Below are 13,038 nucleotides of genomic sequence, written 5' to 3' on the forward strand. Positions count from 1 at the left end.
TTTTTAGTTTCTCGGGCAAATAAAGTCTGATTTTCAAATATTATACCTTTTTGAAATTGTTCGAATCCCTATTGTAAATTGGCATTCAAACAAATTGAAAATCGACGGGTTACAAAAGGATGTGGACCCGAAAATGATTAGTTTGTAAAGTCAACCTTTCCTTATGATTTTTTTGAATACCTTGGCCAAATAATGTCAGATTTTCAAATTTTATACCATTTTGGACTCGTAAGGATCAGTACTATCCACTGGCATCTAAAAATAGAAAATCTAAATTTTGACCCAAATCAGCCAAAATGGCAAGGGGTTACATCACGTTTTTTATCAAAATCGGGGTCGGTTCGAAAATCAAACCTTTTTTGATGATTTTTTTTTAGTTTCTCGGGCAAATAAAGTCAGATTTTCAAATATTATACCTTTTTGAATTTGTACGAATCCCTATTGTAAATTGGCATTCAAACAAATTGAAAATCGACGGGTTACAAAAAGATGTGGACCCGAAAATGATTCGTTTGTAAAGTCAACCTTTCCTTATGATTTGTTTAAATATCTCGGCCATATAAAGTCAGATTTTCAAATTTTATACCATTTTGGACTCGTAAGGATCAGTACTATCCACTGGCATCAAGAAATAGAAAATCTAAATTTTGACCCAAATCGGCCAAAATGGCAAGGGGTTACATCACGTTTTTTATCAAAATCGGGGTCGGTTCGAAAATCAAACCTTTTTTGATGATTTTTTTTTAGTTTCTCGGGCAAATAAAGTCTGATTTTCAAATATTATCCCTTTTTGAAATTGTTCGAATCCCTATTGTAAATTGGCATTCGAACAAATTGAAAATCGACGGGTTACAAAAAGATGTGGACCCGAAAATGATTCGTTTGTAAAGTCAACCTTTCCTTATGATTTTCTTGAATATCTCGGCCAAATAATGTCAGATTTTCAAATTTTATACCATTTTGGACTCGTAAGGATCAGTACTATCCACTGGCATCTAAAAATAGAAAATCTAAATTTTGACCCAAATCGGCCAAAATGGCAAGGGGTTACATCACGTTTTTTATCAAAATCGGGGTCGGTTCGAAAATCAAACCTTTTTTGATGATTTTTTTTTAGTTTCTCGGGCAAATAAAGTCTGATTTTCAAATATTATACCTTTTTGAAATTGTTCGAATCCCTATTGTAAATTGGCATTCAAACAAATTGAAAATCGACGGGTTACAAAAGGATGTGGACCCGAAAATGATTCGTTTGTAAAGTCAACCTTTCCTTATGATTTTTTTGAATACCTTGGCCAAATAATGTCAGATTTTCAAATTTTATACCATTTTGGACTCGTAAGGATCAGTACTATCCACTGGCATCTAAAAATAGAAAATCTAAATTTTGACCCAAATCGGCCAAAATGGCAAGGGGTTACATCACGTTTTTTATCAAAATCGGGGTCGGTTCGAAAATCAAACCTTTTTTGATGATTTTTTTTTAGTTTCTCGGGCAAATAAAGTCTGATTTTCAAATATTATACCTTTTTGAATTTGTACGAATCCCTATTGTAAATTGGCATTCAAACAAATTGAAAATCGACGGGTTACAAAAAGATGTGGACCCGAAAATGATTCGTTTGTAAAGTCAACCTTTCCTTATGATTTGTTTGAATATCTCGGCCATATAAAGTCAGATTTTCAAATTTTATACCATTTTGGACTCGTAAGGATCAGTACTATCCACTGGCATCTAAAAATAGAAAATCTAAATTTTGACCCAAATCGGCCAAAATGGCAAGGGGTTACATCACGTTTTTTATCAAAATCGGGGTCGGTTCGAAAATCAAGCCTTTTTTGATGATTTTTTTTTAGTTTCTCGGGCAAATAAAGTCTGATTTTCAAATATTATACCTTTTTGAAATTGTTCGAATCCCTATTGTAAATTGGCATTCAAACAAATTGAAAATCGACGGGTTACAAAAGGATGTGGACCCGAAAATGATTCGTTTGTAAAGTCAACCTTTCCTTATGATTTTTTTGAATACCTTGGCCAAATAATGTCAGATTTTCAAATTTTATACCATTTTGGACTCGTAAGGATCAGTACTATCCACTGGCATCTAAAAATAGAAAATCTAAATTTTGACCCAAATCAGCCAAAATGGCAAGGGGTTACATCACGTTTTTTATCAAAATCGGGGTCGGTTCGAAAATCAAACCTTTTTTGATGATTTTTTTTTAGTTTCTCGGGCAAATAAAGTCAGATTTTCAAATATTATACCTTTTTGAATTTGTACGAATCCCTATTGTAAATTGGCATTCAAACAAATTGAAAATCGACGGGTTACAAAAAGATGTGGACCCGAAAATGATTCGTTTGTAAAGTCAACCTTTCCTTATGATTTGTTTAAATATCTCGGCCATATAAAGTCAGATTTTCAAATTTTATACCATTTTGGACTCGTAAGGATCAGTACTATCCACTGGCATCAAGAAATAGAAAATCTAAATTTTGACCCAAATCGGCCAAAATGGCAAGGGGTTACATCACGTTTTTTATCAAAATCGGGGTCGGTTCGAAAATCAAACCTTTTTTGATGATTTTTTTTTAGTTTCTCGGGCAAATAAAGTCTGATTTTCAAATATTATCCCTTTTTGAAATTGTTCGAATCCCTATTGTAAATTGGCATTCGAACAAATTGAAAATCGACGGGTTACAAAAAGATGTGGACCCGAAAATGATTCGTTTGTAAAGTCAACCTTTCCTTATGATTTTCTTGAATATCTCGGCCAAATAATGTCAGATTTTCAAATTTTATACCATTTTGGACTCGTAAGGATCAGTACTATCCACTGGCATCAAGAAATAGAAAATCTAAATTTTGACCCAAATCGGCCAAAATGGCAAGGGGTTACATCACGTTTTTTATCAAAATCGGGGTCGGTTCGAAAATCAAACCTTTTTTGATGATTTTTTTTTAGTTTCTCGGGCAAATAAAGTCTGATTTTCAAATATTATCCCTTTTTGAAATTGTTCGAATCCCTATTGTAAATTGGCATTCGAACAAATTGAAAATCGACGGGTTACAAAAAGATGTGGACCCGAAAATGATTCGTTTGTAAAGTCAACCTTTCCTTATGATTTTCTTGAATATCTCGGCCAAATAATGTCAGATTTTCAAATTTTATACCATTTTGGACTCGTAAGGATCAGTACTATCCACTGGCATCTAAAAATAGAAAATCTAAATTTTGACCCAAATCGGCCAAAATGGCAAGGGGTTACATCACGTTTTTTATCAAAATCGGGGTCGGTTCGAAAATCAAACCTTTTTTGATGATTTTTTTTTAGTTTCTCGGGCAAATAAAGTCTGATTTTCAAATATTATACCTTTTTGAAATTGTTCGAATCCCTACTGTAAATTGGCATTCAAACAAATTGAAAATCGACGGGTTACAAAAGGATGTGGACCCGAAAATGATTCGTTTGTAAAGTCAACCTTTCCTTATGATTTTTTTGAATACCTTGGCCAAATAATGTCAGATTTTCAAATTTTATACCATTTTGGACTCGTAAGGATCAGTACTATCCACTGGCATCTAAAAATAGAAAATCTAAATTTTGACCCAAATCGGCCAAAATGGCAAGGGGTTACATCACGTTTTTTATCAAAATCGGGGTCGGTTCGAAAATCAAACCTTTTTTGATGATTTTTTTTTAGTTTCTCGGGCAAATAAAGTCTGATTTTCAAATATTATACCTTTTTGAGATTGTACGAATCTCTATTATCAATTGGCATTCAAACAAATTGAAAATCGATGGGTTACAAAAAGATGTGGACCCGAAAATGATTCGTTTGTAAAGTCAACCTTTCCTTATGATTTGTTTGAATATCTCGGCCATATAAAGTCAGATTTTCAAATTTTATACCATTTTGGACTCGTAAGGATCAGTACTATCCACTGGCATCAAAAAATAGAAAATCTAAATTTTGACCCAAATCAGCCAAAATGGCAAGGGGTTACATCACGTTTTTTATCAAAATCGGGGTCGGTTCGAAAATCAAACCTTTTTTGATGATTTTTTTTTAGTTTCTCGGGCAAATAAAGTCAGATTTTCAAATATTATACCTTTTTGAAATTGTTCGAATCCCTATTGTAAATTGGCATTCAAACAAATTGAAAATCGACGGGTTACAAAAAGATGTGGACCCGAAAATGATTCGTTTGTAAAGTCAACCTTTCCTTATGATTTTTTTGAATATCTCGGCCAAATAATGTCAGATTTTCAAATTTTATACCATTTTGGACTCGTAAGGATCAGTACTATCCACTGGCATCAAGAAATAGAAAATCTAAATTTTGACCCAAATCGGCCAAAATGGCAAGGGGTTACATCACGTTTTTTATCAAAATCGGGGTCGGTTCGAAAATCAAACCTTTTTTGATGATTTTTTTTTAGTTTCTCGGGCAAATAAAGTCTGATTTTCAAATATTATACCTTTTTGAAATTGTTCGAATCCCTATTGTAAATTGGCATTCAAACAAATTGAAAATCGACGGGTTACAAAAGGATGTGGACCCGAAAATGATTCGTTTGTAAAGTCAACCTTTCCTTATGATTTTTTTGAATATCTTGGCCAAATAATGTCAGATTTTCAAATTTTATACCATTTTGGACTCGTAAGGATCAGTACTATCCACTGGCATCTGAAAATAGAAAATCTAAATTTTGACCCAAATCGGCCAAAATGGCAAGGGGTTACATCACGTTTTTTATCAAAATCGGGGTCGGTTCGAAAATCAAACCTTTTTTGATGATTTTTTTTTAGTTTCTCGGGCAAATAAAGTCTGATTTTCAAATATTATACCTTTTTGAGATTGTACGAATCCCTATTATCAATTGGCATTCAAACAAATTGAAAATCGATGGGTTACAAAAAGATGTGGACCCGAAAATGATTCGTTTGTAAAGTCAACCTTTCCTTATGATTTTATTGAATATCTCGGCCAAATAATGTCAGATTTTCAAATTTTATACCATTTTGGACTCGTAAGGATCAGTACTATCCACTGGCATCAAGAAATAGAAAATCTAAATTTTGACCCAAATCGGCCAAAATGGCAAGGGGTTACATCACGTTTTTTATCAAAATCGGGGTCGGTTCGAAAATCAAACCTTTTTTGATGATTTTTTTTTAGTTTCTCGGGCAAATAAAGTCAGATTTTCAAATATTATACCTTTTTGAAATTGTTCGAATCCCTATTGTAAATTGGCATTCAAACAAATTGAAAATCGACGGGTTACAAAAAGATGTGGACCCGAAAATGATTCGTTTGTAAAGTCAACCTTTCCTTTTGATTTTTTTGAATGTCTCGGCCAAATAATGTCATCGATCGATAGTACTGATCCTTACGAGTCCCAAATGGTACAAAACTCCAAAATCTGACATTATTTGGCCGAGATATGTCAAAATCTCATCAAAACAGGCTGAGATTACAAACTTATCGGTTTTTGGTCAACAACTTTTTTGAACCCATCGATTTTTAATTTGTTTAAATGCAATTTGATAATTGGGATCCTTACGAATTTAAAAAGGTATAAAATTTAAAAATCAGACCATATTTAACCAAGATATTAAAAAAATTACATCAAATAAGTTTCAACTTTTGAAACGACCCCGATTTTACTTGCACTTAAATCTGACGGGTAGGCAGCATGGGTAGATAATTGATCTTTTGATCTTTAGAAACGACATATCTCCGCGCTTTGCGGAATACATTCATATGCAATTTGGGGCGCGCAAATGTATACATGTATGTACATACAAAAAAGGTGGGCTTTTGTCTGCTTTAAGGCTGAAAATTTTAACTTATAAAAAAGTTTACTATAAAAAATATCTATTCTTTGTTTGCGCCCTTAATCTACTTGAAAGAAGTAAGGTTGCATTTTAATTTAATAAATTTACTGCATTCTATTTTTTTGTCTACTTAACTAGGAAAACTAGAGGAGAAGAGGAGATTGAAACAAACTACGACACCTGTGACACCTGTTTGGACCAAATTGTTGCCTACAATAAATCGAACGATGATTCTTTAAATGAAAAAACTAAACCACTGACGACACAGCAATCCTCTGCAAAGCCGGCTATGTATACCAAGCCAAGAATACTTGCACGAATTCGAGATGTGGGCATCTAAGTGGCGAAAAGACTACAACAGGCAACAATCGTATGCTCAAAGAGACCTAAAGATTTCCTTAGTGGGTGACCTCTTACGACAGCAATCCACTGGCAACCTCCCAAACTTAGATAAAGAAAACTGTAATGTTAAGTATGTTGTAAAGCTAGGTTAAGATGCTCAAGCATAATAATATCAACAAATTAGTCAATAAAAGAAAAAAAAACGAAAAAAAAATAAACCTAAGTGTCCAAGCTGTAAACAAGAAGTCGAAGAGGCAATAAGTAATGTATTTATTTACACTTAAAAAACTGTAACACCTGGTAATGGCAAACAGTCAATAAAAATATGGATTAATAATTTTGAAACGTCTGCGTTTTTACTCTGGTTAAAAGAAAGCAATGACCCTGTAGTTTAGAGGGCTAAGCTCCGCGATTATCTAGAATATCAATTTAAAATGAAAACATAATAACTGCGAACGTAGTGACTCCGCGCGTTATATGACGTTTGAAAACAACATAAATCAGCAGTTGATCATGGTGAGATTCTCTCCAAATTCAACGATGTAATTTTCAAACGTTATATCTCTGCGCGGAATTATGTTGTATGTTGTATGTTGATAAATAAAAATATCATCAAATAAGTTTAAATTGTTGAACCGACCCCGATTTTGAAAAAAACGTGACCCCTTTTATTTTGTCGATTTTGGCCAAAATTTAGATTTTCAACTTTTTGATGCCGATCGATAGTACTGATCCTTACGAGTCCCAAATGATATAAAATTAAAAAATCGGACATTATTTGGCCGATATGTGCCAAAAATCATCAAAAAGATTGACGGATTCCATTATTGACAAACAGATCCAATTTTATTAAAAGCTTCGGCTCAGACAAATTCTGTTAAAACCCAGCAAGTATTCACTATAGAGTATAACTTAAGAACTGTATCTTTCTCTTTCTTTTACGGTCATATGCCATAGCAGGGTATGCAACAAAAGCAAACGCCGTCGATTCAGGCTAAAAGCGTGTCCCACTAACGTCATTTCGGCGAAAAAATAGGCGAGCTTTTTTTTTGCCGAGCGACTCAGTTTTCCTTAAAGAGCTGCATGGTTCCAGTTTTTGCTTAAATAAGAGGAGCCAAAATGTGATCCAGATGGATTCCACTGACATGGGCTCATTATGCGCTTTGGCTTTGACAACTGAATGGAGATTGTGAGTGATATGTGCCCGGCTGAACAAATGGCTGCCGCAGTTTGTGGCACAAACGCAATACCGTTCCGATGCAAAACAATTACACAAATGTCAGCGGCCGCATGCGAACTGCTGCTGCTATCCTTTGTTGGCCCAAACGACTGATGCCTGATGCGTTGGTGCTAATATCAAATGTTAATGCCTGCTGCCTGATGCCATTATGACGCACAAATAGAATTGTGTACAGCGAAAAATAGTATTTAACGCGCGGTTTGGCAATAAATGTCAGTTGGGGCCAAAGTCCGCAATATGGCAGCTGTCGTTGTCATTTCTCGTGTCCGTAGCCGCATTCGCATCCGCGTTGTTTGCCATTTATCTGATTTATGCGGCTGTCAGCGCGGCCCCAGGAGTTACCAGCACCAGATGCTGGGGTTACAAACGAACACACAGCTCGACCTTTCATCGGACAGCTGTTGGCGCACGGATACGGCAATGCGGCTGATTGACAAACCTCTATTTGCCAAAATGAACCGTTTGACATGCGGTTCGATGGCTCTTCTGGCCGCAGTGGTTGCCTCTGTTTCAGCCCGTTACACAAATGCAGGCTAAAAATTGCTTTTGTGTCGAGCCCAAACAATTTGCCTTGATTGCAATTTCAAAGCTTTCTATCCTTGAGATTTGCCAGCCGAGCAAGCTGTTTATAGTCAAACAGCAAAAAGAAAGCATTAGGAAGAAATAACGAAACGCCGAAGATTAAATACCCTTTAAAACATTGTTCCTATTGGAACCAAAAACTTATGTTTTCCAAGGAGAGTAGACTGCTAGCAGCTTACACTAGTTAAATTTGAAAAAAAAAAATATAAATATTAAAGTAATTTTCATGAATTTTATATTCGAGAATCCTGTTTAGTATAACCTTTTAATGGCTATGCATTTAAGATTGAGAGTTTTCGTACAAAAATTATATTTTTCAACATTACCTTCTTTAAAATAAATATAAGATCTAGTTATAAATATAAGATCTAGTTGGATAATAAATGCCGGCTGTGGTCTTATCAATAAGCAAAAAATTTATTGCTAGCTTAAAACCTGAGAAATAATTTATGTATAAGACAGGCAGATGAACATGGCTGGATCCAACCGGCATTAAATAAATCTGCGAGAATTAAAATCATAAGGCGACGTCCTACACAAAAAAATGAACATAGACTTCTTAACTTTATTTTATTTTACGTCTTGAGCTGGTAAGGTTAAGTATAGGCAATATACAAAGATATTCAATAGGAAATCAGCACGATTTATTGAGGCATATCTTAAAGATGTGTTATCGTTTAATCCTGTATAATAAAGTCCTGGAGCCCGAAAATATATTTCATTAAAATAAGTATAAATACTTGTATGTCTCCCAAATACTGTACAAGTTGCATCATGTTATAGTTTAGTCTAGTTAGTGACCTTGGTAAAAAAAACAGGCAGCTATTAAACTATATTACAATGAGGTAAAATGAGGAATATTCTTACAGAAACAGATGGTGCTAGGGCGTCCTCCTACATATCAGCAAGTAGCTTAAATCTTGCAAGAATAGGTACCTTCTCAATGGTGGAAATAATTCTTACAGAACACTTTCTCTTAGATGGCATTTGTCTTCTACTCACTACCTGCTTTGGATATTATTGGGTTAAAAATTTGTATTAAAAATTATGTACAATACTTGTTACAACACATTAAAATTTGGAATTTTCAATAACTATGACAGATTGAGCAGCTAACGAGCCATTAGTTTAGCTTAGATCGAGGAAAATCGTCATCGCTATATTCAGAGGGGGAGGTGGATTCCATCAGGGAAATGATTCGTATGTGTCGCACTGGATATTTAGTCTCCGTATCTGTCAGCACAAGGGAACTACTATAGCTATTAATTTCTCGTATTGTCTCGGACATGCTCATCTTGGGCTTACTTTTGTTATTGCTTTTAGCCTCGACCTGTGGCTCGCTTGTTTTTGGTGAAGAAGAAACAGAAAATGTTTTGGAATTGTTGTAGGCAGCCTTGAAATCATCGGTTAAGCAGAAAATCGAACTCTGCTGCTCCTTGGGTGACTCCTCACAGAGTTCCACTGGCGAATCGCACTGCTCCACCTCACAGGCTTCCGGCTGCGTCTTTGGGCTTGACGTATTCCCTCCAGTCAGCCGGTGATCACGTACGAGCTCGAAATTTATGCCACCAAAGACGGCTTCCTTGTTGTTGATCGTGTTGCGCACATCGATAACACAGAATGTGAGTATCTCCTGGAAAATACCCAGAGTATTGGCCTCCTTGATGCCCGCATCGGTAACCAGCAAACAGCCTAGTACACAGCCAGTCTCCAGATCTCTAACATTCACATGGTAGACATTGTCCGCTCGCAATAGGATCGTCAGCGCAATGTCTTGAAAGCAACGCTTGCCCATCATTTTGAAGAGAGCATACTGCATGCTGCTAAGGACGGGTAGCTTCTTGTCCTTGCAAAACTGACACTGGCTCGAGACTTTGCGCTCCAGTGTGGAATCATTTCTATTACAGATAAGTTTTGCTGACGACTTTTTTATGCAGACGCACTTGGTCAGCTTTCCCTTCTCACTCTCCAAACCCTTGCACTTTTCATTTAGAGTACAAACAGTGCTACAGAGCTGCTTTAGTTGATTGTTCATCACATTCAGTTGTTGCTTCTGCTCTGCTTCTTGCGCGATCTGCTCCTCCAGTTTCTTTTTTAACAAGCATAGTTCTATGGTTATATTCGGTATTTTTTCACATTCGGTGCACTTTGTAGTGCACTGAACGGGCTCTGATCCTACTCTCGATTCTCGAGAATGGTGCCTGTCGGACCTCAGACTCTCCTTCGATGGAGCACCCACCAATTTTTCTTGACATGGACAATTTACGGGCTGCACTTTTTGTGTTGATCGGCAAGTCTTAGTCTTCTTCTTGTCCCTAGACAAACAGCATTTGAAGCGCATTTTGGAATTATCTTTTTTGCCTTGTGGGCTTGCTTCATATTTCCATTTTGATGGCACCACTATAACTGGACGCTTGCAAGTGCATTTGCACTTGGCTTTTCTTTCAGACTTTTTCTTTCTTTCTTTCCCTACCACCTTCACTTTCTCATGTCCTTTCTCTGCGCAGGTGGGCTCATCACAGACACATCTATCAGACTGCACTTTAGAGACGGTTATATACTCCTTAGATGCGTATGTATCCTTTCTTTTAATTTGTTTCTGAGAAGTGGTGGGCTTAACATCATCGCACACGCATCTATCAGACTGCTTTTTGGAGATGGGTATACGAACGCACGAAAGGGACAATGAGCCGACGGATGGAGTAAAGCGTCCACCAGCGGGCATGCGACCATGGCGATTGATCCTCTGTGCAAGCAAACCACGACCTCTTGAAAGTAACCAATCTAGTCGTTCCACGCGTATTCGGGCACTCAAATATCGTTCATATGTGCGTGCAGCATCTGTAAGCATATATATATAAACACGGATGGAATAAAAAACAATTTAGTCTCTCCGGAAGGCTGTCAACATTCCGGTGAAACTATCAAAATTACCCATTGTTGTCGATTAACTGGAAATTTACTTGCATTCCAAACAATATCAACTCAAACTACTCTCATCTGTCTGTATTTCTCAACTGACACCTTTGTAGCACCATTTGACAGCTTGACGCTTGCTTTGCATTGTTCCCAGATACAAAACCAAGTATCATAAGTGAACCTAATTTCTTTACCTAGTTACTGACAGCTGCCATCCCCTTTGAAGTCGTAGATATTCAAAACATTCCGTTACCTTTTCATGGCTACTGCGTTCAAGCCTTTGCCAGTTTATGGCTTTGTCTAGGAATGATAGTGTCTTGTTTTTTTTTGTTTTTTACACAGATAGATTTCAATTTAAAGCAGCAACTGCACAGCGTTGAATTTCAATTGGATGTCAGATTATTATTACTAATAATCATAATAATTATTAATAATTATTGCTGTTCATATTATTATTTATATAATTATTATTAACAGTGTGTAAATAGAATTTAACATTTAATATTACAATTCTTTAAATTTGTCTATGGCTAAAGCAACCCTTTCTCCATTTCGAGCCCAGATCCTCGCCATTCAGTTGCATACTAAGAAAGGGCACAGGGGCCTCGTAAATAAAATACCCAGAGTTTTTTCATTTTTACCCAACATATATAAAGAACAGCAATTGTTAATCCTGCTTTTAAAATTTCACTGCAAACTGAAGTGTGTTATGTATTATGTACATCTATATAATACAATAGTCTATAAACAAATTTCTGAAAAAAAAAAAAAAAAAATAAATAAAAATAAAAAACATTTGAGCATAGCCACAAAAAGCATAAAATTCGTTTTGTCCCATTCAATCTGCGGTCGGATTAACTTAACAAAGAAATATTTATATCAAAAACGTTTTCAATCATATTGTTTATTCATATTATCCATAGTTGGCACACAGAAACCACAAAACATTTAATGCATTGGCAACATTTTTACTTGAGATATAATATTTTATAAAATTGCATTTTGACTATAATGCTTAAATGTGTTTGTGGGATATAAATTTGGTTCTACTTTTGTGTGTATTTGCATTTTTTGATTTCTTTCGCGTTAGTGGATTGGTTTTGTATGTTATTTATTTTAAATTTACCTGTATTTATGTTTATTTATGTATGTTTGGCTTTTATACCAGATATATTGAAAACCGTTTGTAAAAAAAACTTGCAATGCTTTTGTAAAGCTTCATTTGAATATTTATTATAGTATGGTTTGTAAGAGGATTTGTTTTCCAGAAGGATTTGTCTGTTAGTAAAAGGCAAAGTTGTGTTCGATTTGGATATGACAAATAAATGCATTGATTTTTACAAAGATTTTTTGTAGGTTATTAATTCGAGTCTAGATAAAATAGATTACAAAGAGACTTTCTACGAATAATTTTCCTGTAGTTATTAATATTTAAACTTTTACGTTTATATCTAGAGCTATCAATTTACTTGCTTTTGGCATTTTGGCCCTTTTGCCCACAACTTTCTGGACTGCATTCTCATTATGTTGACTATTTAATTTTCAGCTTTGAACTAAGCACTAAGCGGCCATTTATTTGTTTTTAAGTTTTTAATATTTGGATTTTATATGTTTTGATATAAATTTTGACTAATTTGCTGGGCTTGCACAAAAGCTAAATTAAACGATACGTAACTCCTTATTATCTTAAGCTTAAGAGCGGTTATATTAACAACTTAGAATATTAATTAGTACACGTTACACATTACACGAGAAGCGATCAGGCAGCAAATCAGACACTAAGGAGGTTAACCTGGCGACGCCTTAAAGCTAGACAAAGCACATGGAATTTTGGGGGCACATCCACTTACAGATTTACATTAACTCAGTGGCAATGCCGCAGCAGCTGTGCCAGAAGCAACACCGACAGCAGCTGATAGATGGGCGGCAGCAGGGCTCCGGCTGATACACGTGGCTCCAGGGACAGAGTCTTGCATTTTTCCACTTTCGTATAGTCACTGAAGCCGGCCAGATTACGCGAGGCAGCGCGTATCAGATAGACGGTATCCGGCTCCAGGTTCGTTATGAGAAAATTGGCACCTGTCGCAGAGAAATGGAAAAGCTATTGTT

The 13,038-nt window shown here is 35.6% G+C and overlaps 3 protein-coding genes across 10 annotated transcripts in view; 1 reads left to right on the forward strand and 2 right to left on the reverse strand.

Moving 5' to 3' along the window:
* Nucleotides 1–6,497, forward strand: part of dcma (decima) — a 74,431-nt gene extending 67,934 nt beyond the window's left edge. Inside the window, exon 4 of one of the 3 annotated variants that reach the window (XM_070209200.1) lies at nucleotides 5,985–6,497. In XM_070209200.1, the coding sequence (XP_070065301.1) occupies nucleotides 5,985–6,186 (202 nt within the window). In that variant the 3' untranslated portion in view covers nucleotides 6,187–6,497. The remainder of the gene's footprint in view (nucleotides 1–5,984) is intronic. The other 2 variants (XM_070209199.1, XM_032438320.2) reach the window with 2 other exon arrangements.
* Nucleotides 6,498–8,632: 2,135 nt separating this feature from the next.
* Nucleotides 8,633–11,091, reverse strand: LOC6627476 (uncharacterized). 6 transcript variants are annotated; one of them, XM_015172873.3, is made up of 4 exons: nucleotides 10,945–11,091; nucleotides 9,316–10,851; nucleotides 8,878–9,243; nucleotides 8,633–8,811 (listed from the first exon to the last, which is right to left on the reverse strand). In XM_015172873.3, exons 1-3 carry the CDS (start codon nucleotides 10,946–10,948, stop codon nucleotides 9,134–9,136), a joined length of 1,650 nt encoding a protein of 549 aa, XP_015028359.1. In that variant the 5' UTR covers nucleotides 10,949–11,091; the 3' UTR covers nucleotides 8,633–8,811; nucleotides 8,878–9,133. The 6 variants fall into 6 exon arrangements, with proteins under 6 accessions (XP_015028359.1, XP_070065259.1, XP_032294295.1 ...); XM_070209158.1 differs by having other exon boundaries at nucleotides 8,878–9,260; XM_032438404.2 differs by having other exon boundaries at nucleotides 8,878–9,015; nucleotides 9,081–10,851.
* A 727-nt stretch (nucleotides 11,092–11,818) lies between these two features.
* Nucleotides 11,819–13,038, reverse strand: part of fipi (factor of interpulse interval) — an 81,680-nt gene continuing 80,460 nt past the window's right edge. Inside the window, exon 7 of the mRNA XM_002052088.4 lies at nucleotides 11,819–13,008. Coding sequence (XP_002052124.1) covers nucleotides 12,794–13,008 — 215 coding nt within the window. The 3' untranslated portion in view covers nucleotides 11,819–12,793. The remainder of the gene's footprint in view (nucleotides 13,009–13,038) is intronic.

The sequence above is a fragment of the Drosophila virilis genome, chromosome 4 (genome assembly GCF_030788295.1).
Source record: "Drosophila virilis strain 15010-1051.87 chromosome 4, Dvir_AGI_RSII-ME, whole genome shotgun sequence".
NCBI lineage: Eukaryota > Metazoa > Arthropoda > Insecta > Diptera > Drosophilidae > Drosophila > Drosophila virilis.